The sequence below is a fragment of the Colletotrichum truncatum genome (assembly GCF_014235925.2).
Source record: "Colletotrichum truncatum strain CMES1059 chromosome Unknown Contig_0005, whole genome shotgun sequence".
Classification (NCBI taxonomy): domain Eukaryota; kingdom Fungi; phylum Ascomycota; class Sordariomycetes; order Glomerellales; family Glomerellaceae; genus Colletotrichum; species Colletotrichum truncatum.
Genome location: NW_027222402.1, coordinates 2574531 through 2596006, shown reverse-complemented (window position 1 = coordinate 2596006; position 21476 = coordinate 2574531). Strand labels below are relative to the sequence as shown.

The 21476-nt window shown below is 51.9% G+C and overlaps 5 protein-coding genes across 5 annotated transcripts; 4 read left to right on the top strand and 1 right to left on the bottom strand.

Annotated features, from left to right (window-relative positions):
• Positions 1–1142: 1142 nt before the first annotated feature.
• Positions 1143–4434, top strand: CTRU02_208781 (mediator of rna polymerase ii transcription subunit 16; the record flags this gene model as incomplete). Its single annotated transcript, XM_036724803.1, has 8 exons — positions 1143–1324; positions 1382–1736; positions 1787–2036; positions 2084–2523; positions 2580–2799; positions 2854–2973; positions 3027–3140; positions 3188–4434. 8 exons carry the CDS (start codon positions 1143–1145, stop codon positions 4432–4434), a joined length of 2928 nt encoding a protein of 975 aa, XP_036583435.1.
• Positions 4435–9813: 5379 nt separating this feature from the next.
• On the top strand, positions 9814–11519 carry CTRU02_208780 (ammonium transporter; the record flags this gene model as incomplete). Its single annotated transcript, XM_036724804.1, has 4 exons — positions 9814–9930; positions 9997–10061; positions 10127–10887; positions 10939–11519. The coding sequence occupies 4 exons, from the start codon at positions 9814–9816 to the stop codon at positions 11517–11519; spliced, it is 1524 nt and encodes a 507-aa protein (XP_036583436.1).
• Positions 11520–12592: 1073 nt separating this feature from the next.
• On the top strand, positions 12593–15043 carry CTRU02_208779 (DNA polymerase; the record flags this gene model as incomplete). The annotated part of the gene is made up of 1 exon (XM_036724805.1): positions 12593–15043. The coding sequence occupies one exon, from the start codon at positions 12593–12595 to the stop codon at positions 15041–15043; it is 2451 nt and encodes an 816-aa protein (XP_036583437.1).
• Positions 15044–15755: 712 nt separating this feature from the next.
• On the top strand, positions 15756–17166 carry CTRU02_208778 (hnrnp arginine n-methyltransferase; the record flags this gene model as incomplete). Its single annotated transcript, XM_036724806.2, has 6 exons — positions 15756–15823; positions 15847–15917; positions 15986–16005; positions 16094–16203; positions 16281–16612; positions 16688–17166. 6 exons carry the CDS (start codon positions 15756–15758, stop codon positions 17164–17166), a joined length of 1080 nt encoding a protein of 359 aa, XP_036583438.2.
• A 1160-nt stretch (positions 17167–18326) lies between these two features.
• CTRU02_208777 (uncharacterized protein) lies at positions 18327–19754 on the bottom strand (the record flags this gene model as incomplete). Its single annotated transcript, XM_036724807.1, has 1 exon — positions 18327–19754. The coding sequence occupies one exon, from the start codon at positions 19752–19754 to the stop codon at positions 18327–18329; it is 1428 nt and encodes a 475-aa protein (XP_036583439.1).
• Positions 19755–21476: the final 1722 nt, after the last annotated feature.

Below are 21476 nucleotides of genomic sequence, written 5' to 3'. Positions count from 1 at the left end.
TCGACAACCACTTTCAGAGTTTTCATCACGTCAATTGAGTGAGGGCGTCGCGCTGGATAGCTGTCGCGCACAACAAAGACCACAACAGAGTTGATCAACCCTACGTCATCCCCTGACGCACTGAAAACCGATAATGATACGCACATCGGTCTAGCAAATCCTTTCGCAAAAGTTGTTTTTTTGGGGTTTTTTTTCTTCTTTTTCTTCTTTTGTAAGAAATTTCACTTGACGCGGAGGAGTGATCCAGATGAAAATATGCTTCTTGTCTCCTAAATTTTCTACAAATTTCAACGGCCATGATGGTCGGCTGAAACATGGCCGAGTCGCGGACGCAAGAAAAGTCACAACACAAAGCGCAGCAGTACTTGCTACACCACGCCGCACACCGCACCCACTGGGCGGGTAACCCGGACGGGGTGGACGCCCGTTGCTCGGAAACATTGCTTGACCCCGACTTGCTATGCCCTGTCTCCTGTTCACGTCTGTCGGTGTTCCCTGTCACAATCGATGGGGGCCCGGCCCTTTCCTGCAGGGATCATTGGACGGACGTCACGGGTCGTTTTTTTTTCCCCACGGCGTTGAGATTGGGTAGACTGCCGCAATGCACATCACTTCAGGGCATTGAGTCCGGATTTCAGCCTCATTGTGGCTTGATCTGTTCACAGAACTAGTTTGGTTGGCTCAGGTAGGCTCTTTGGGGCTGAACACGTCTCCACTCCTCCCCTTTTCCACCCATGGGAGAACTTGAGGCTGAGGTAAGGATCTTAGGTGGGGTTTCCCACATAGATCATTGGTCTCATTGGTCCAGCCTTGGCACCTTCAAATAGCTAATTGCTAACGTGCATCTTCCATTCTCTAGCCACACGACTTCATCCACCAGTCTCTCAAGGCTTGACCCAAAGTCACCGCACAGAACGACATCCTTTCAATCTGTAGTCTCAACCTTTTATTGACAAAATTATCGGTAGTACATCGTATGGCACTGAAATATTCCTGTAGTTTGCGTGGAAGATGAGCTTCCACCGACTTACAGAGTCGTTGCCTTAACTCAGCCTTGCAGCCTCGACTTCCTACTATCTTGGTTAGCGACATTGAATACGCACGAGCAATCGTAAACGCCAAGCTCTAGAGTAGTAGCACCCATGACTGAAGCAAAGATGCCGCTCATGCTCGAGAACGGCATGAATGGTGCTATGCAGGTTGACCAGCTCGACGTCGATGACCTATTCGGCGATGGCGTCGGCCTCTCTCTTCAAGCCGCTCGCCCGCCTACAAAGCAGCTGCGCCAGAGGATAGATGAGCTGCGAACACGTGGTTGTTGCCAGTGAGAATCCAGTCCTAGTCCCATCATTATTGATCTTTCTTCTCACACAGCTCACAGGGGAGTAGCATGGTCAAGATCAGGAGCGATCGCCTCCGTTTCTCCGGATGGAAGACACCTGGAAACGAGGTTTCTTCGTTCTCACCCCGATGATGGCGATTGGGGTCTCAGTGAGCCAACAAAGATCGAGCTTATTAGCACGAATCCATCTAGCCCTATAGTCCACCTTGCCTGGGCTTCGACTGCTAGTCCTGAGCTTGCCGTTATCGATGCGGCCGGCAGGGTATCCATACTAACTTACTCAATCAACCTTAATCGGCCTTTCGCGACGCGAAAGTGGGATCATGAGCCGGGTGACGATCTTCAAGCCGTTGTTGGTTGCTACTGGCTATCACTGGCCCCCCAAAGTAAACAGGTACGTATTCCCAAGTGCTACCTTATATCGGCGACTAACCTCTTATGTAGTATTATGTTTGCCATGGGCCAGCTGTAAAGGATGGCAATTCATATCGTTACGAGAGCTCCTTTGTTCATGCTTACGGCCCTTGGCATCCCAACCCATCCAAAAGTGCTCTGCTCTGCGTGACGGCAAGTGGTAATTTAAAGATGTTCTGGGCCCAGAACAACAACAAGATTGAGGAGACTAGCCTAGAACTTGAGAGTATTAACTCATCTGATGATTTGATCACACATGCCGCACTTCATAGCGACAAAAGTCAGTGATCCTGTATTACTTGTGTGATTCTTACTGACATGGAATAGGTTCCCTATGGGTTGTCCTGGCTACTGCGTCTAAGCAGCTAAAGGTTGTACGAGTTGGCATACACTGGGGCCTACCACAGTCTCAATCCGACAACAAGCCTCCACCAGGAAGCCAATCTCTGAACCCAACTATGCAAGAAAAGCACGTTGCAATCTCCAGCTGGCTGCCTAACGGGCCGACCGTATCACCAACCGACTCTGCCATGACCCAGATAAGTCATCTTGAGATCCTGCCATCGACCATGGATCTTACGGGCCAGGGATGGGCACCGCTCGTCATACTTGCTGTACGCACATATTTACCAACACCGAATACCCCCTACCAAGAAACGCAAAGTATTATCGATAAGTGGGAAGTTATCAACGATCAGCCCCAAAGCCTTCATCCCGCATTTGAGCAGCTAGGAAGTCGAAGGAACAGCACAGGTTCAGCCCCAACAGTAAGTAAAGCAATTTGTGTCAGAACAACTGCTGTTGATGTCTAACTTGACTTCAGCCCACATCCCGCCTCAAGAAATATGACCCTGTTGTTATCAACAAGATAATCATTGGGGTTCAGACCCTCCAGTACGGCAGAGTAATCTGCCTAGCCTTCAGCGACGGCTCAGTAGAATACCGCGACAGGTTCACAATGCAAGAGATATACAACGATATAAATCTTGATAGAGTTATGACCCTTAACCAAGTGGGCTTCACCTTCCAGGATGATTCTCCATGTAAGTTTGACCTAGTCACATATGTCCGCGACTCCGACTTATCAGCGCATGTAGGCTTGCAAATGGCTTTTTCTCCTACCAACTGTTCCCTGGTCAAAATACTAGACAGTGGTAAAGTCAAATGGAGTAAACTGCACTACCCCTTGGGTGACATCGGCAACTCTAATCAAGATGGTATTTGAACCTATTCAAAATCTACTGGACAACATCAAGCTAATGCAGTATAGCGCAATATTCTGCAGTGCTGGCAGGTCTCACCGTCGCCGCATCAACAGCAGCATTTAACAATATCAATCACGATGATATTTTGGCTGTTGCCCGGCCTTATGCAGACAAGAAGCGTATGTCAATCTCACGTTGCCTACACGCAACTGGCTAACCCATGCAGGATTTACATTTGACTGGATCAATGAGATTGTCCGTATGCTTAAGATCCCGGTGGACTATTCCGAGGATACTCACCACGACAGTCTCGTGAGGAACAGCTCACTTCAGATGTGCCTAAGTATCCTCAACCACCTCGGATACAAGGGCATGTTCCAACCGCGGTCTTTCGGCGGCAAATTTGCTATGCTGGCCCTCAATGCCCGCAACGTCGTCATCCTAATCACGATTGCCAGTAACACCCCGGTCAACATCCGCGAGAAGCTTAGTCCTCTGGATGAGCACGAGGTGGTTGATGCTCTCTCGGGCTGCGCAAAATGGTCTCTTGATCTGCTCTCTTGGCTCACCGACTCTCTTTTTGCCCTTCTTGATGACGAGCAGTTCCTCGCCCACCTCACTCCGCAGCGCTTCTCTGAAATGAGCGCTTATCTGCAGTCCCGCTCCGATGTGTCGCTTCATCTTCTCCTCTGCTCCTCCACACGCGGCTTCCTCTCGGCTGTCTGCCGTCGTATCCTTCACCTCGAAATCCTCTCTAATCGTGCCATTGAGTTCTACGAACGCCGTGCCGCGATTGCGAACGCCAACGACCCGTCCGCCCCGACCCCAAAGGGCCTACATACCGTTCTTTACAAGGCGTATCAGAAGATGCAACGCGTCACCTCGAGCAGTCTCGTCAAGGTACAGGAGTTTGACCGTCTCTTGACTGTCCTCAACAACGATATCCGGTCCGCCTACCAGACATCCCTCGCGTCACTGGCAAACAAGAACCCCACTGGGGCTCAGATGACCGGCAAAGCCGTCGATGCGCAGATTAAAAATGCCCAGATTCATTGCGAGCTCAACATGCTCCTCGCGTCGTCGCCTCCGGCAGCCTTCTTCAATGTCCTTTCGAAATTCTTCAATGCGGACCTCAAGAGCTACCGCGCCCAAGCTGACCCTTCCAAACTCTTTTTCGCCGATTTCGATCTCCTCGAAATCGATGACGACCGCCGGTCGCTTGCGGCGCGGAAGGCTCGCGGGAAATATGTCGACGTGTTTAAACGTGTCGAGCTCGTCGGGCCGCCAGTCAAAAGTGCAAAGGAGGCAGAGGAGGCCAAGGCGCCACAATGGAGACGTTGTGTGCGTTGCTCGGCTGTCATGGAGGATGTTTCTGGCTCCAGACCGGGCTTTACATTCGTCCTGGCACAGCAACGGAAGTGCTCATGCGGTGGTCACTGGGCGTTGCTTCCACGAGGGGCTTTGGTAAGCTGAAATGGACTTGAGCCCGTCAAAAATGTGGTGGTGTACACTGTCGGATAGAGCTTATATACAGTCGAGGAGAATCATGGGAGAGAAGTATAATTCTGTTTTTAGGTAGCTATGTAGTTTCACTCGGATATCCAATGCGGCCCAATTTTTGTATTCGTCACAGTGGCCTCCAACATATGTCAAGAAAAATTTTCCCCTGGTCAGAAAGGTTGGCTTCATCGCGGTGTTTTCAAGGCATTCACGCCATATTTCAACCCGTTTCCAAGAAAGCATAGCAATTTTGAGCATCATGACCCCGGCTCCGAACCAGAACATCAGACTGGAGACATACCGAACGACAGCTACTCCGTCCATCAAGCCGAACGGGGGTTAGACAGGATACTTCAACATTCTACAAACATCCGCAAGCCGTTTGTTGTTTGCTCCCATCTTTGACGAACGGGGTATTGGGGGTGAGAGTAACAACCAAGCGTTGCTCGGCGTAGATGAGCGTGGTTTCCCCCATGGTACTAATTTTCCAGTCAAGGGACTGAGCCTGAGCAGAACACGCAGGTTTCTCTTTGTTTGTTACACAGAATCTAAGCAGAAGACGATGGAAGCCGTGTTTTCTTAGTTCAATAGCAATACTCGGCTGACCACGCCTAGCTTGTCTTGATGGGAGAATGGAAGGGAAGGGGAAGTGGTGTTGCTGTTGTTTTGGTTCTTGGTGCGCTGTGCTCATGGCTGTGCTTTGGACGACATACAAAGCCATCTTCATCTTAACCCTGATGGCTCGTTTGCGGTGTGAACGGTGTCTGGTACGCCCGAACGTTGCGAAAGAGGGATATTCGAACACTGGCAGCCAGCTAAAATCGGAAAGACTGATAGTTTGAGACGGACAGAATGCATGTTGCTCTATCGGCGTCTTTGTCAGACAGCAGCGCAAGAGGCTCCCTGAACTTGCGTAGGCGCGGTTTAGTATGGGCGGATAACAAGGGAGGCGGCCAGTAGCGACGCATCCAATACGAGGTGGAGGGAGCTGCTTAAGCCTGGATCGAATGGGACAAGTGATGCCGGTAAACGAGTGCTGCCACTGTCGTTTACAGATTCAAGGGGCGAGCGTGACCGGGGACTTCTCGGCGTTCCGTATGTAGGGCCATACAACGTGTTACAGGTGGTGCATAGGCTTCGCATGTGGTGCAATTTTAACTTCTGGCTGTCCAACAACGTCTCTTGCTGAGGTGCATTGTAGCCCGTTGAGGAATTACCGCCGAAACATTGCTTGGTTTTCCAGATACTCTCCAAACCAGTTTCCAGGTGATTCAAGCAGAAAAGTCATCGCTAGAAAGCTTCTCTTTTCTCTTTAGTTGTAGCCCCGGATTGTGTCTGCATCTGTAAAGTAAACGTTGATCTTGACCGGAGGCCGCATCCAGGAACAGATGTGCACTTTGTGACGGCAGCTTGATAATATCTTTGTGCGAAAGCCAACCGTGAGCAAATATTAGAATTGAACAGAGAGCCAGGGCTAAGCTATTCGGAAGGCTGTCCAAGAAGATCCCATGACGTTGATCATGAACTGCGGTTTGATGACGTGACAAAAAGCTCGGCGATGGTTCATTGAATAAGATCAAGCCCCTTTAATCCAAGAAGGCAGATAGACATGGATCAGATTGAATGACAAGATAGTTTGAGCAATGTGATATGGAGGAGCCACTTGGCACCCCTGGCAGCATGGTAGAATGAGAGCCCACGCCGACTTTCCCCAAGCTTCGTGGTGAGAGGACAAGGTAGGCCGTGGGGGAAGCAGAAGAGTACTCGCGCACGGCCTAAGAGCTTACTCTAATATCAAGGATGACGGGGCCGTACCGATATGGAGTGGTTTGCGGTTCCAACTGCACGTAGTCTGTAGTCAGGTACCAGGCACCGCTCGTTGGCCGGGGTCCTGAGATGCTGACTGCTATGGGCATGAGTTACCGATCAAAAGCCCGTTCTGGAAGGGAAAGCGGGCAGCTATGGTAACGATAGGAGTTCAAGACAGAAAGCCGAGAGGCTTGGTGCAGCCCGCGGTCCATGTTTCCATTGGGCTAGGTGGTAGAACAAGTTGAAACCCCTGCAGGCAGAGATGAAGCACTGGTGGTTTAGTGAGATGGTTTAATCAATGGAGGTCGTGCACGCCAGGATATGTTTCTCTTAAGGAAATCAAGTGTCTGTATGATAGCAGGAGTATTCGGGCCTTAACCAGCAAGAAAGATGGGTGGAAGCATGGCTGGTCAACGGGCCATTAAAGGAGGCCAGGATTGTTTTCTCCTGCAAGCATCATGGGTTACAGTCGCGTAGGACTTTGTTAGAGACCACTCTTAGTGGGCGTAGGGGCGCTGTAACCGTCGTGCATTGCAATACTTCATGTGATAATGGCGCGACTTATGTGTCTGTCTTGAAGTTGACCAAGATGCAGGCAAAACAAAAAGTGATGTCGAATGGGTGGATAGCAGATCGGTGTTGGCGACAAGGGGCTTAGAAGAAGCAAAGAGAGTTCGAATTTCGAACCTTGCCCCCACTTGGCACCACTAGTCCAGATTTAGATACCTACCACAGTCAGGCTGGGGCCATATCAACCAATGAGAGCACCATAGCTTATCATGACAAAGTGTAGTTGCTCGGCCACTTCGGCAGGTGCCCCTGCGTTCTTTCGTAGTATCCCACGTATCCGTGCCGAATGTACTACAGATAGGGTTGCCTTCGGTCTCCCATCAGGTTGGTAGCGGCGGGAGGGGTGGCTACCATCCTTGCTCGCTCCCCCAACAGGCAATAGGCTGTAGATAAGCTGGCAGTATTGTTGGAGGAGTAGCAGCAATAGCAGTTATATATGCCTTCTCAAATAAGGTATTTCAGTATAGGTCTTTGTGGCCAGTGTTCCAGACAGCTTCTGGTAGGCGACGTGAGTAGAAGTTTGGGAGGGACAACATGGGATAATATCATTTGGCCGAACAGCCAGTTCATAACATCGGACAGCATCGTCATCATTTTCCCACAAGAGGCAAGATTACCATTATAATGATAAGATGGTCCACAAGCTTACCTTTTCCCAAAGTCTATCTGGGCAAGGCAACATGAAAGTTGACGCTTTGAATCGCCTCTGAGTCGCCCTCCCTGCTGCAAAAACCGCCTGTTAGAATCCCGTCCGTTTCAGCCGGACATGAGATGACGGCCTACTATGCCGCTTTTCGTCTTAAGAAACACGGCCATGCACAACGCGGTACACTTGCCACGTAGATCCCAAAGCCTATTCTTCTTCCGTTGTTTTACGGCAGGCAATAAACGCTCCTCGTGTTTGGCCAAGACTTGCCCTGGGACGGGTACTGAATCCCGTCCTTTCCGAAAACCCCTTTGAATTACATACACTTTCTTGTTCCCGTTGTCGTTGCCGTTGTCTCGTTGTGGGTGCGGATACTCTCTTCTACCAATCAACGCCCCAGACTGACTGAGTAAAACAAAGTCTCCGTCGCATGACCAGTAAGGCAACACAGTCGCCCGCGAATAGGGGTTCGTCCGCTGCCTGGAGGGTTTGCAGATGGCTGCAAATGCCCGGACCTAACTTGCCCTGCGCCCGCTCTCACTTCGTCCTCCGCCCGTTGTGGTCTTTCTCCGGGAATGCATCAAGTACATTGACGCATTGGTGAGTCGTCACAACTGACACCTGCCAGTCGTAATGTCCAATCTTACCTTCCTGCACCCCCTAGATCATTGGGTCCCTCCACACGCAATAGTCGACATCTCTGAAACGGCGAGAAGCTGGTGGTGGGATAAGGAAGCCAAACATCGAATATGCAGCTCTTTTTGATTCATGTCCACATCATCATAAGCCGTATAGCCAGGGGTCTGGCGCCATATCCTCAATTGCTCCAGATCTAGAAGATGAAGATGTGCAAAACTTCAGACTAAGGCGTCCTGTGTGTTCAGCAGAAGAAGTGATGGTTAGCATGAGGGCGCCAGCCCAATGAACCATATGGTTACCTTGACCAGATTGACAACGGCCTGGCGAACGTTGAGAATGAAAAGGGGCTATACGGAGATTCGTTCGTGACGAGCCTTGACCTTTGACCTGTCCGAAAGACATCAACGGCAAGCAGGACTGGCCGTTATCTCTGCGGTGCTGGACCCCTGCCTGATAACGACTGCGGGTTTGCTTCCCCATTCATCTTCTAGTAGTATGGTAATTCGGACCCTTGTTCGACAGGGGAGGGCGTACATGGGACTACTGAAGCGCACGCATTTTCCATGGGGACTTTCATTCAAGGGGATAATCAGAGACGAATATGACAATTACTCGGGCAATTTCGAGGAGCTGACAATTACTAGTACCATCTTGAGGAGACAGAGCAACCTGTCCAAATACAGCTTGGATGAAGTCAAAAGTGGTCCTGGGCAACTGAAGTAGAAGAGACGTTGCCGCTAACCAGAAATGGTTGTCGGTCTCTTCTTATCAAAGCCGTTGTTATGTCTTGAAGTCGTCTGATCAGCCACTTCTTCTAGTTCCCTCCGTGGCGGTCTTGCTGTCACTCAGTTAACTAAATTGTCCCTCATTCACAGAACGCTGTTTTTTTTTTTCTTTTTTCCTTTCCCTTTTTTCTTCTTTTACTCAACTGAATGCACACCCATGTTGGTATGTTGAGTGCAGCACGTTACCCTGATCCCCTGGGCGAGGACAATTGGATGAAAGTACCCCAGGCACGTAACCATCGATAAGCCTCCGCCCCCGTGTCTACATCCTCTCCCGACTGATTAGCCTCGATCGGAACCCTGTATCCGTGGTACTATGGTACATGTACGGATAATGGTGAGTGTGACATGCTTCAGTACAGGGGCCTCCCACGGCCTTCCATACCTGCAACCCCCAGGAAAACTTTGGCCACCCCCTAGTTCCTAGTCCGGAAAGCTTGGCACCCAGCGGCCAGGCGATTCTCCGTGGGACAGCCCAGCATGTTGCGACCTTCTGGTACCCTTTCTTTGCCTCTGAAGCCGTCGGGCGAGGCCTACAGTCCCGCTAGCTTGCCCGCCACTTTCAGGGCTACTCATTACGCCGCCCGCAACGCAACAGTGTCGGGCGCCCGCCCGACATCCACATTCATAAGCTTCGCGCATCCCGCGCCCGCTCAATCTTGTTCCCGCTCCGTCATGTCGTCTCATCCATTGCTGTCTTTTCCGCAAACCCGTGACGGTTCTGTGCGCTCCTCATCGAGCATTCGCTCATTCTAGAGCCTGCAGCCGGCCTTTTAATACAGAAAATTGCCAATTATTCTGGCCCGCCTTCGGCCTGGGCCTGCCAACGATATCTCTAATCGTCCCCTCTGTTGTACAATTGCCGAATCGGCGATAAGAACCCAGATTACCTAACTGGATACTATGGCGTCTCTCGACCTCGATCTCAACGAGCTCGAGTATGTGCCCTTAGTGCCTTACAATGGCACCGGCCCTACAGGAGGAGATTCTTTGACAGAGGATCTAAACATTTGGTATGAGGTAGGTTGTTCGTAGTCACTTTTGCAGACGTCAGCGTGAATGCGATGCTGACAGTACGACCCGTAGACTGGTGACATTGGATGGATGATCACGGCGACGGCTCTTGTGCTGCTCATGATTCCAGGGGTTGGGTAAGCTCTACAATCCGCAAAAGAAACAACGACCGTGACCTGTCAGTTGACGCAATTCGCCACAGCTTCTTCTACTCCGGACTAGCCAGGAGGAAATCTGCCCTCTCTCTCATCTGGCTCTCGGTCATGGCCACTGCCGTCACTAGCTTCCAGTGGTTCTTCTGGGGCTATTCTCTGACATTTTCGCATACTGCCGGCGCTTTCATAGGCGACTTGTCCAACTTCGGTTTCAGAAACGTTCTCGGCCGTCCGTCAGTTGGCTCCGATCGACTTCCCGACCTTTTGTTTGCTGTCTACCAGGGCATGTTCTCTTGCATCACTGTTGCTCTTGCGACTGGTGCTGTTGCAGAGCGTGGTCGCATGCTGCCCTGCGTTATATTCATGTTTATCTGGGCAACCGTCATCTACGATCCTATCGCTTGCTGGACGTGGAATCCCAGTGGCTGGTCGAACAGGATGGGAGGTCTAGACTTTGCTGGAGGAACACCTGTGCATATCGCATCCGGCGCAGCGGCTCTGGCGTATTCGATGATGCTGGGCAAACGTCGCGGCCATGGCACACACGAGCTCAACTACCGACCGCACAACGTAACCCACATCGTCATCGGTACTGTTTTCCTCTGGGTCGGATGGTTCGGTTTCAACGCTGGATCGGCCCTGTCTGCCAACTTGCGCGCTGTCCTCGCTGCCGTCGTTACGAACCTAGCGGCTTGTGTCGGTGGTATTACTTGGTGCGTTCTGGATTACAGATTGGAGCGCAAGTGGTCCACCGTCGGATTCTGCTCTGGTGTTGTCGCTGGCTTGGTTTCCATTACACCAGGCTCGGGTATGTGCAATTCGCAACAATCTGCCAAACTTGTCAACTAACCCATGACAGGATACGTCCCCGTCTGGGCTGCCGTCCCGTTCGGCGTCCTCGGAGCTGCTTTTTCCAACTATGCAACTAAGCTCAAGTTTATCCTAGGAATTGACGATGCTCTCGATATCTTCGCCGTCCATGGCGTTGGCGGCCTTGTCGGTAACATTTGCACGGCATTTTTTGCTGCTAACTACATCGCCCACCTTGACGGAATATCAACTATTGACGGCGGGTGGATCAACCAAAATTGGATCCAGCTCGGCTACCAGCTGGCTGATTCTTTTACCGGTGGTGCCTACTCCTTTGTCGGTACCACCATCATCCTATTTATCATGAACATGATTCCCGGCCTCCGCCTGCGCGCCACCGAAGAGGCAGAGATTCTGGGCATCGACGACGCTGAGATTGGCGAGTTTGCCTACGACTATGTCGAGCTCACCAGGGAGGTGCTGAATGATATGGACAATGAAGCCGCTAGCCGATACTCGAACGACATGATTTCTTTCCAGCCTATGGAGAAGAACAGCATTCCCTTGATGGATGCCCGGAACTTCGTTGGTTCCTCACAATACCCAACACAATTTGGTCATGCCCAGTGAAACATCCTGAAAATTCGGGCAGATAACATTAGTTGACCAGGACGGGACATCTCTGCCCAGGAGACATCAGACGTCAAGGTCTTAGTTCGACACAGCCTCTTGGTTAACGACCAGCTATAAATGGCACTGTCGCTGGCTCAACTAGGACAACCTGATAACGACTGCCGACTTAATCCTAAGAGGCGAGAGCGATTGTAACATATAACGACATGGCAACTGCTGGGCGTTGGAGACCGATGCGGGAACGAGCGATAACTTTGTACATGTATTTTGGGTTTCGTTTGCGGTGATACCATGGGAAGCGAAGGATAACAGAGTCCTTTTCTGACCGCTGTACTTGTAATTCCATATTGAAGAAAAGACAGACCCATGATGACTCTTGGGCTCGAAGTTGGGGGCGCAATATAGACCAGACATGAAGTTTCTTTGTTTACTTTAACAGATCCAGTGTCTCAGCGCTAGCTTGATGATACGCAAGCCCAAGTGGACATGTATGGAGTTCCGTCTCACTGCTATTGCAAGTAGCTTCAATGGAGGATTTGAAGCCACTGAGGCTGTTGGTATGTTTTCAATATATGTCCTCGCGAAATTTGATATACACAGACCCCTGGCTGGTTCATGCATGTGCTGAATTGAAGAATTCGCGTCATCGAATGCAACCCGGAGTTAATTTACTCAAAAATAGCCTATCGCGCGCTCGCACCTACCTCTTGTCCCTACCGGTGGAGAGCTGTCAGTGCTGAGCTTGCCTTAATTGGATTACTTGCAGGTAGCCACAGCACTAATGCAGCACTGTTCCCCACGCACTGCACCCATATTCAGCTTCTCTATCCATGGGTCAATAAAGGCATCCATCCCTTTCCTTGACGTGACACCTCGCCATGGTAAATTCAAGGTAAGCTAAGGTCTTCCCTTACTACCTCTTTGGGTGTACGTCGCCCTCCTTGACGAATTCCGCGTTTTCCCCATTCCAACGTCCTCGCTAGGCAGCAGCGACCCATTACCGACATGAGTCCAGTTCGACTGTCATCGATAAAGGTTTCATACATATCTCTTTAACACCTCCAAACACGATGGCGAACACCGACACACCTCTCAGGGACAAAGCGCGCTTCTTTCGGCAACTGGAAGCTATCGGCAACCTGGACAGTGAAGATGATGACGAAGAGTTCCAGGAAGCTGAAGAGCATCATCGGCAACAATTGAAGGCCTTCCAAGCCGCGGCGCAACCTCGCCAGCCGTTGCAGGAGATGAGCCCACCAGAGCCTCTATCGTCTCCTGTCATCTCCCAACAATCAAACACAAGCTCCCGAGGGTCTACATCAGCTCCGGTCCCGGCGCCACTCACGGAGCTCAAACGGAAGGAAGTCATTGAACGGACCCCACTTGCCGAGATAAAGGGTCCCGGAAGGAAGGACCGGGACGTCGCTCCTGCCGCCGACATCAGCTTTATTGAAGATACCCCGATTCCGGATACATCTTCAAGGAAGCCTCTTCAGCCTCTGACTACACTTACAAGAAGCAGGGCCACGCCGCTCTCCACCAAAAGGCACCTTTTGCCTCACCTGACGGATCACTCACCATCAGTCGCCGCCATGAAAAAGAGGAAGAGAGACCCGGCTATCAAGCTCTTGCCGGTGCATCAGCAGCTATTTCGTGGGCTAAGATTTTATTTCATTCCAAACGATGATATTGCGCCCGCAAGGAAACTTCGGATTCGTAAAGTGCAGGAGTACGGCGCAACCTGGGCGCGAGAACTCCAAGATGCAACTCATGTTATTGTCGATAAGAACCTCGCTTGGAAGAACATCGAGATGATTCTCAGCTCCACAGGTGGTTCATCCACATATACTGTCGTCAATGAGGAATTCCCACTGGATTGCATTCGCTTTAAGACATTGCTCAATGCTGCCCAGAATCAGTATCAGGTCTCTGGATGCCCACAACGAGTGTTAGCCTCTACTATTGCAGTTCAGCAGACCGAAACCACAGCGTCCTCTCTTCATGACCGACCACTGAAGGCTCGTCAGACTGATTCGAAGAAATGGGATTTTGCGCCTCCACCAGGGACACCTTCAAGAAGCCAGGATTGTTCAGGGAGACAGAGCGAGAAAATTGCAACGCCAGGTTCACCTCCTGTTATAAGAGACACCTCTCCAACTGGCCAACCTAACGTTGCACCCATTCCCCCAAGCCAGTTCATCGATGAAAACAACCAAGAGGGACCCGGTCCGGCGATAGAGAGACCGATGTCAACATCTGTTGATGAATTGGAAACAGTTATTTCTCAATTGCGGCAGTTTAGAGATCTGCCGCTGGAACACGACGAGGACGATTTAACAGTTTCAGCAGACCCAGTTGGTTCAGAATCAGACAGCGAGGCAGTTTCTGGAGACGAACGAAGAAGAAGTAAGCGATTAGTCACTAAGGCCAAGGCTCGAAAGGATTTGACCTGGGAAGACAGGTTCGTCTGTCATAAAGGTGGCCGCAGAGAGGGCGATCAGCAGAACCCGAATAGCAGAACGATTGAAGTATTGCAACAAATGTGTGATTACTACACCCGGACAAACGATACATGGCGCCCTCTCGCGTATCGTAAAGCTATCACCCAGCTTAAACGTCAATCGACAAAGATATCGACAGCTGAAGAGGCTATACGGCTGCCCGGTGTTGGCGAGCGGCTTGCGGACAAGATCGAAGAGGTTGTCATGACCAATCGACTCAAGCGCTTAGAGCATGCCGAAAACGAGCCCATGGACGAAGTCTTACAAAGCTTCCTCAAGATATACGGCGTCGGCAGTGTGCAAGCTGGCCGCTGGATTGCCCAAGGCTTTCGCACGCTGGATGATCTTAAGGAGAAAGCCAAATTGTCAACCAATCAGCGTATTGGTATCGACCATTATGATGACCTCAATACTCGAATTCCACGGGCCGAAGTCAAGCTCCTCGGGGCTGTTGTCAGGGCAGAGGCGGCAACGTTGGATCCCACCGTGCAAATCATCATTGGAGGGAGCTATCGCAGAGGGGCAGATGATAGCGGCGACGTCGATTTTATTGTGACCAAAAAAGGGACAAGGTCTACATCTGATCTCATATCGTTTTTGAACGAACTGATCAGGATATTAGAGGCCCAGAAATTTCTGGTGGCCAGACTGGCAAGCTCGAGAGATGAGGCGGACGGCAGTAAATGGCATGGGTGCTGTGTTTTACCAAAGATCAAGGGTATCAACGACCACAACTATCAGAAAATTTGGAGGCGCGTCGACTTCCTACTTGTTCCGGAAACAGAAATCGGAGCAGCACTCATTTACTTCACGGGAAACGACATCTTCAACAGGAGTATGCGACTACTGGCATCGAAGAAGGGAATGCGACTCAACCAGAGAGGTTTGTACAAGGATGTCATGAGGGGCCCTGGTCGGGTCAAGCTGACTGAGGGCGAGCTAGTTGAGGGCCAGGACGAGAAAAAGATCTTTGAGATCTTGGGAGTTAAGTGGAGAGAACCACATGAGAGGTGGTGCTAGGTTTAGCGGTCTTGGGAGTCTCTGGGGTCGTGGTGTCTGAATCGCATAGCGTGGCGTTAAATTTTCTTCTTCTATTTTTCGGGACCATGCCCCGTGCTTTGGAGTCCAGTTCAGAGAAGAAAAAAAAAAAAAGCAAGCAAGCCGCAAGCTCATCTAGTATGGTCTTTGTGTAACAAGGAATAAACAAGCAACATTGCCCCTCGGCAACGAACAAGGGAACATAGTGTAGGAGCTTCTATCTTATCGGACCTAGTGCAATAGAAGGTCTGATTTTATCCATAAGTGGCAAAGTACGGGCCGGCAGTAAGGGTCTGCCAGCTGTGAACACTCATGATGTGTCCCATAGTGGGGTATGGGAACTGGCTGATACAGGGTACAGGCGGTGACAGGCATGAGCGGCGCAAGTTTTAATTTTTTTTTTCTCTTCCCCTCCAGTCTCTGTAAGGCCCAGTCCCCGATCGTGTGAAAGGTCCCCCATTCAGGCCCAGCCCCGCCGACCGACCCTTCCTTCTTCACCGCGCGTCTATCCGTGTTTCTTTCTCTCCTGAATTTTCATCTTTCCCATATCTGGAGACCAGAGTTCGGCAGATAGTCGACTGATCATCCAAAGCACCTCGTTTTATTCTACTTTTTCTTCTCCTCACCTTTAAACCACCTCTCATTTTCTTCTCCCCTCCCACAATACAGCCATAACGAAATGTCGGGCGACAAGATGGAGGTTGACGCCGCTGAGGCGAAGCTCAAGGCCATGGCGCACTCTGAGCAGCACTACTTCAAGAGGTATGTCGAGCTTTCATTCTAAGCGTCGAAGATCCGCTGGTCAAAAAGCAAGGTCATGTTGCTAACTCGTGTTTGTGCAGTTACGACCATCATGGTAAGTCCTGTCTCGCGATGCGATCGATTAAGGAAACATTGTGTCTGACCTGGGGGAATGTGGAACAGGCATCCACGAGGAGATGTTGGTATGCAGCACCCCCAAACATATCAGCCAGCTGCTCCTTCAAGGCTGGGATCTGAGTGAATTCATCGCTAATTCCTTTCCTCCTCCAGAAAGATGAGGTTCGCACTCGCTCCTACATGAACGCCATTGTCCAGAACAAGCACCTGTTCAAGGACAAGGTTGTTCTCGATGTTGGCTGCGGTACCGCTATTCTGTCCATGTGCGTATACATTCGAAACAGCTCTGCACAATCCCTCTTGCCTTCGTCCTTGAGACTTACAATAAATTGTGTTGCAGGTTTGCCGTCAAGGCCGGCGCTAAGCACGTTATCGGTGTCGACATGTCCACCATCATCTTCAAGGCTCGCGAGATCGTCAAGGTCAACGGCATGTCTGACAAGATCACCCTGATCCAGGGCAAGATGGAGGAGGTTGAGCTCCCCTTCCCCAAGGTCGACATCATCATCTCAGAGTGGATGGGCTACTTCCTGCTCTACGAGTCCATGCTTGACACCGTCCTGTACGCCCGTGACAGGTACCTGAACCCCGACGGTCTTATTTTCCCCGACAAGGCCACCATTTTTGTTGCCGGTATCGAGGATGGTGACTACAAGGACGAGAAGATTGGATGTAAGTTTGAAAGGCCGCTGCGTTTGCCAATCGAGCTCTGCCGGAAACCGAACAACCACTGACCATGATTCACAGTCTGGGACAACGTCTACGGCTTTGACTACTCGCCTCTCAAGGCCACCGCCCTGGCTGAGCCCCTTGTCGATACTGTCGAGATGAAGGCCGTCGTTACAGACCCCGCCCCCGTCCTGACCCTGGACCTCTACAAGTGCCAGGTCTCTGACCTTGCCTTCAGCTCCAACTTCAAGCTGTCGGCTCGCCGTGACGATTTCGTCCATGCCCTCGTCGCTTGGTTTGACATTGACTTCACCGCCGCCCACAAGCCTATCCGTTTCTCTACTGGCCCTCACACCAAGTACACTCACTGGAAGCAGACCGTCTTCTACCTGAAGGACGTTCTTACCATGCAGGCCGGTGAGGAGGTTGAGACTAGCCTGGAGGTTAAGCCCAACGAGAAGAACCGCCGTGACTTGGACATCAAGGTCGCCTACAAGTTGCTCACCGACGACGCTACCCGTAATGCCGAGGGTGGTGCCGAGTACAAGATGTGCTAAGCGCCACTTGTTGAGCTTGCCCATGTCCGCCTTAGATGATTGGGCTTTAAAAGGGCAATACCAAGGCTCTGCAGAATTTCGTCACAGCCGGAGCATTCAAGGACTGAGGCGTCCTCCCTACTAACCGTAGTGGATACGGAGAAATCCAGCCTCTGCCCTCCGGACGATAACTAGTGATAAACCTGCCATTATTTGCGCCTAGGATGATTGAAAGGGAGATTATCCCGCCTGGCTGCGTAACCTGCGCCGGCGAGGAGGCATGGCGCGGCCTCCTTTCTCAAGGATTCCCCTTTTGGTGCCTATTCGGTTCTTAATGAAAAGGAAATACCGCCGCCAACGGGCGAGCGTGAATGGGGGAAAATCAAGACATAGAGAGCGTGCATGGGCTGGCTTTACAGTCCACTGCCTGCAAAGAGAAATAGATCATGACTAATGAATCAATCAAACTGAACCTCCTTTTACATTTAACCCTGTGATCTTTGTTGTAGACTGATGCCATTAATTGTGTATGATTGTGGAGGCCTGATTTAGGTATTCGGCAGGAATTCACATTCACATCAAACTGAAGTCGATTGGTCAACACTCGTCCATGATCTATTCATCCCCTGCTGTCTCGTCTATCATGTTTTTGTTTTCCCGGCCGTAACACTCTCATTTGGTGCGCGTGCCTGTCTATCCGCCATGCAATGCATCTTTCAAAGACCCTTGGATATCAAGTTCGTCCAACAACCCCCCTTGTATGAATAATATTCAAACGACATGAAATAGAAAAAAGAAAAAAAAACGGATGTGAGGAGAAGAAGAAGAAGGGAAAAAAAAAAAGAAGAAAAGAAAGAAGGGGGGGTAAAGATTAAAAAAGACTCCCCAACCACTCTTCCCCCCCGAATCCAATCATACAAACGACAATCATGTCTCTTACTGACCTCCAGCACCCAACCAACTGAGATGCTAACGCTGATGATGATGCAAGAAGGACACTCCCCCCGTCCCACCTAAACGCCGGTCGTGGCTGATGCAGTTCTCGAGACATAAGGAAAAAAAATAAAAACAAAGAAAGAGAAACACTGGTGCATTTCTCCTCCTCGGATCCCGTTTCCACTATAACTCTTTTTTTTTTTTTTTCCCGTCTTTTTTTTTCCCCCTTTTGCCAATGGTAATTTTTACATCCCGCTAGGCCCATGGTTCATCCAATCTTCAATAGCATCTTTCCCGCGAAAGACAACGGCGAGCATGAATGTAAACTCGTCGGCGTCCCTGGGATCAGCGAGCGCAAGAAGGCCGGAAAAGTCCATCCGGCCAACCCACCACGGCGCCTCGCCCTCACGCGACCGGTTCCACCGCTCCGCCGTAGTGGCAGACCACAGTCTCACCTGTGCCGTGAAACCCATATCCGCAAGCCCTAGCGGGTGGTGATGGGCATGATGCCCGCCGCCAGCGCCAGCGCCGCCGCCGTGGTGATGTCCTGCCGGTCCGGACCCAGGGCCGCCGCCGCCACCCCCGCCAAGCTTACCGTATGCTCCGCCCTGTTTGGCCGTGGCGTACACGGCACGCACGAGGTGCGCCATGACGAGCACGCGTCGGATCGACTCGGCCATCAGCCAGCGGCGCCAGGAAGCCTTGAGCTCCTCCTTTGTGAGTCGCCCGCCGCCAGGCGTGTTAGAGCGCGAGTGGTCCGGCGACAAACCCTGGTCATGTTGGTAAGTCGAGGAAGACGACGAGGACTGCTGCTGAGGGGGCACGTGCGACGGTTCCGGAAGGACGACGGCGGGCATAGCTTCCTCGGCCGAGAAGACGGCAGCGCCGACGCGGGCCTGTAAGGCGGAAGTCCACGCGGCGAGCACGGGCTCCACGGAGTCAGCGAGCACACGCTGACGGATGTCGCCATCGAACCAGCGCATGATCTGGTACATGACCAACGCCTGTAACGCGGCGACCTGCTGGGGCAGGGTCCATGTCGCCTGTTCGGGGACGTAGAGGAGCGCGGTGGCTTTCGCTTCGATAACCCCGAGGACCAGGGCAGCGTTCTCGTCGTTCTTGGCGGCGTACGCCGCGCACGCGCAGAAGCAATCCTGCAAAACGGGCGGTAATCCGTCTGCGCCGTTGGTAGTGGGGAGGTAGAGTGCCGGGTGGATGAAGGGGGCCACGCCGTTCTGGGTCACCCAGCGCCTGGGGTAGCTCCTGAACTGTTCGCTACAGTAGAGAACCGAGTCTCTGGAGATGCACTCGCTGCTTGGAGGAGGCAGTATCGACGGAGACGGTGTCGGCGCGGCTGCCGCCGCCGCCGTGGCGTTGTTGTAAAACATGGACCACGAGCTCTCCGTCTCGGGAACGACGGGAACGGGCATGATGTGCTGTAGAGAGTCTGGTGTAGCCGCAGAGCCACTGAGGACGTCGGTGAAGAAGTTGAAGTCTGCTGCCGCGACGGCCGCCTCGAGGGACGGGTAGTTGCAGTCCTCGAACCCTTTTTGAGTGCAACGACCGCAGCGAGGCAGCCGTTGGTCGCAGCGTCGCTTTGCCTGCTGACAGGCCGTGCAGGCGCGGCGTCTTGTTGAGATGAGGGGGGACGATGAGCTTGACTGGCCTGACATGGTGGCTGGAAAAGGGCAGGAGCCCGCAGGGCGTCTTGGATGGTGTGAGGCGTTTCGTTGGAAGTGCTCCGTTGGTAAGGTACCGAACGGGGTTGTTGGCACGGTGTAAGACAGCTTGGGCGGATGTGGTGTGGTATCTTGTGCGTACGTGCGTATATGTGTGCGTGTATGTATGTGTGTGTGTGTGTATGTGTGTATGGTTTCCGAGTCGTTGGGAAGAATTAAGCTTACGCCAATGCCAACAAGCAGAACAAACAAGCAAGTAGGCCGGTCTCACGACGGTGGAGTAGCGTGGCTTCTGGCACGATATCTCTACCCCTTTTGCAGCTCGGCTTGTGTCCCAATCACTAACAATTCACAGAGACCGTTTGTACCGCTTGCCTGTCCCCCTCCCAAATTGAAAGGCGCTTGGGTGCCGTACAGACGGGTTGGGCTGGATGGTGGTTGCCGGTCCGGAGCGGTAGCGGGATGCGGTTGCGGCTCTCCGCTTGTGGCGTGTGTGGAACTCCGCAACGGGTGACGGGCTTCCGCGTCTTGATTTTTTTTTCTTTTCTCTTTCTCTCAAGTAGCCGCGTTGATGATCTTTCCCCCGTGCCTCTCACTCACACTCTTTCTCTTCGGTACGGGCGGTGCTCCGCAAATGGTGCCTGGACATGATGAGGAAGACCGGGGAGGTGCGCGCTGAAGCCCGCTGCTGGCCGCCCTCCTTATATGGAGGTGGGATGGGTTTAAGGGAGATGCGGCCCGCGTGGTTTGGCCTCTTTCTCATGAGCTCACTTGCCCACACGAGCCACACGCCGGAGGCGAGTTGGATGAATCGAGAAGCAACGATCGTAGGCCCGATCCAAAAATGGAGTAAGCATTTGTTCCAAATACCAGCATCAGGGGCGTGGCCTTGCCGGTTAGGTCATCGAACGTCGCTCGTGAGTAAGCGTGCGTAAGTGAGCGACCTGAAGATGGGACCCCCCGCCCCGGGCTGGGACAAGGAGAATAAGAAGTAGAAGGTAAAAACGCGGGCAAATCGATATTGAAGACCCGGTACCGACGGGAAAGGCGTGCTCGGTGCGCGAAAAGTTGCCCTCGTGGTCGACGCGGGTTCCCACCCCGGGATTGAGGGGGCGGCCCTTTGGGGATGGTGGTGTGTCAGCTAGGCCGTCCTGGGTCTGGGACTAGGAAGCAAGATCTGCTCCGATGGGGCATGCAGCTGAATTTGAGTTGTTGTGCATCACGCTTCTCGTCATGGCTGGGCACCCAAATCATCGTGGTTTCTGGCCAACGCCTTCTCTTACGACCTAGAAGACGAATCAGTGGTTGAGGCCGTGTGTAGACTGTCTTCCAAAAATGGCAATTACTGTCTGGTTTGACAGGCTGACAAAGACAAAACTTACCCCATCTATGCCATTGGTCTTGCTGGTTGGCCTATTACAAAACATTAAAAAAAAAAAAAAAAAGCAGGAAAACGAATAAAAAAAGGTCGGCTTATCTGCATAGGTCATACCTGCAACGTAGTAGAGGTTTTTGCAACCACCACCACCGCTTTTCTCCGGCGCCAGGACCATTACAGCGTTCCCATGTCTTTGGTGCAAACGAGCGGACGAACGAGAGGGCAGACCGCACATCCACTCCCCGTTCTGCAGACACGAAGTCTGTCATGTCTCCTTCCCTCCCCCGGCATTCCCCATCCGGTCCAGCGTGTTACATAGGCGATGGGTAATCACCTTG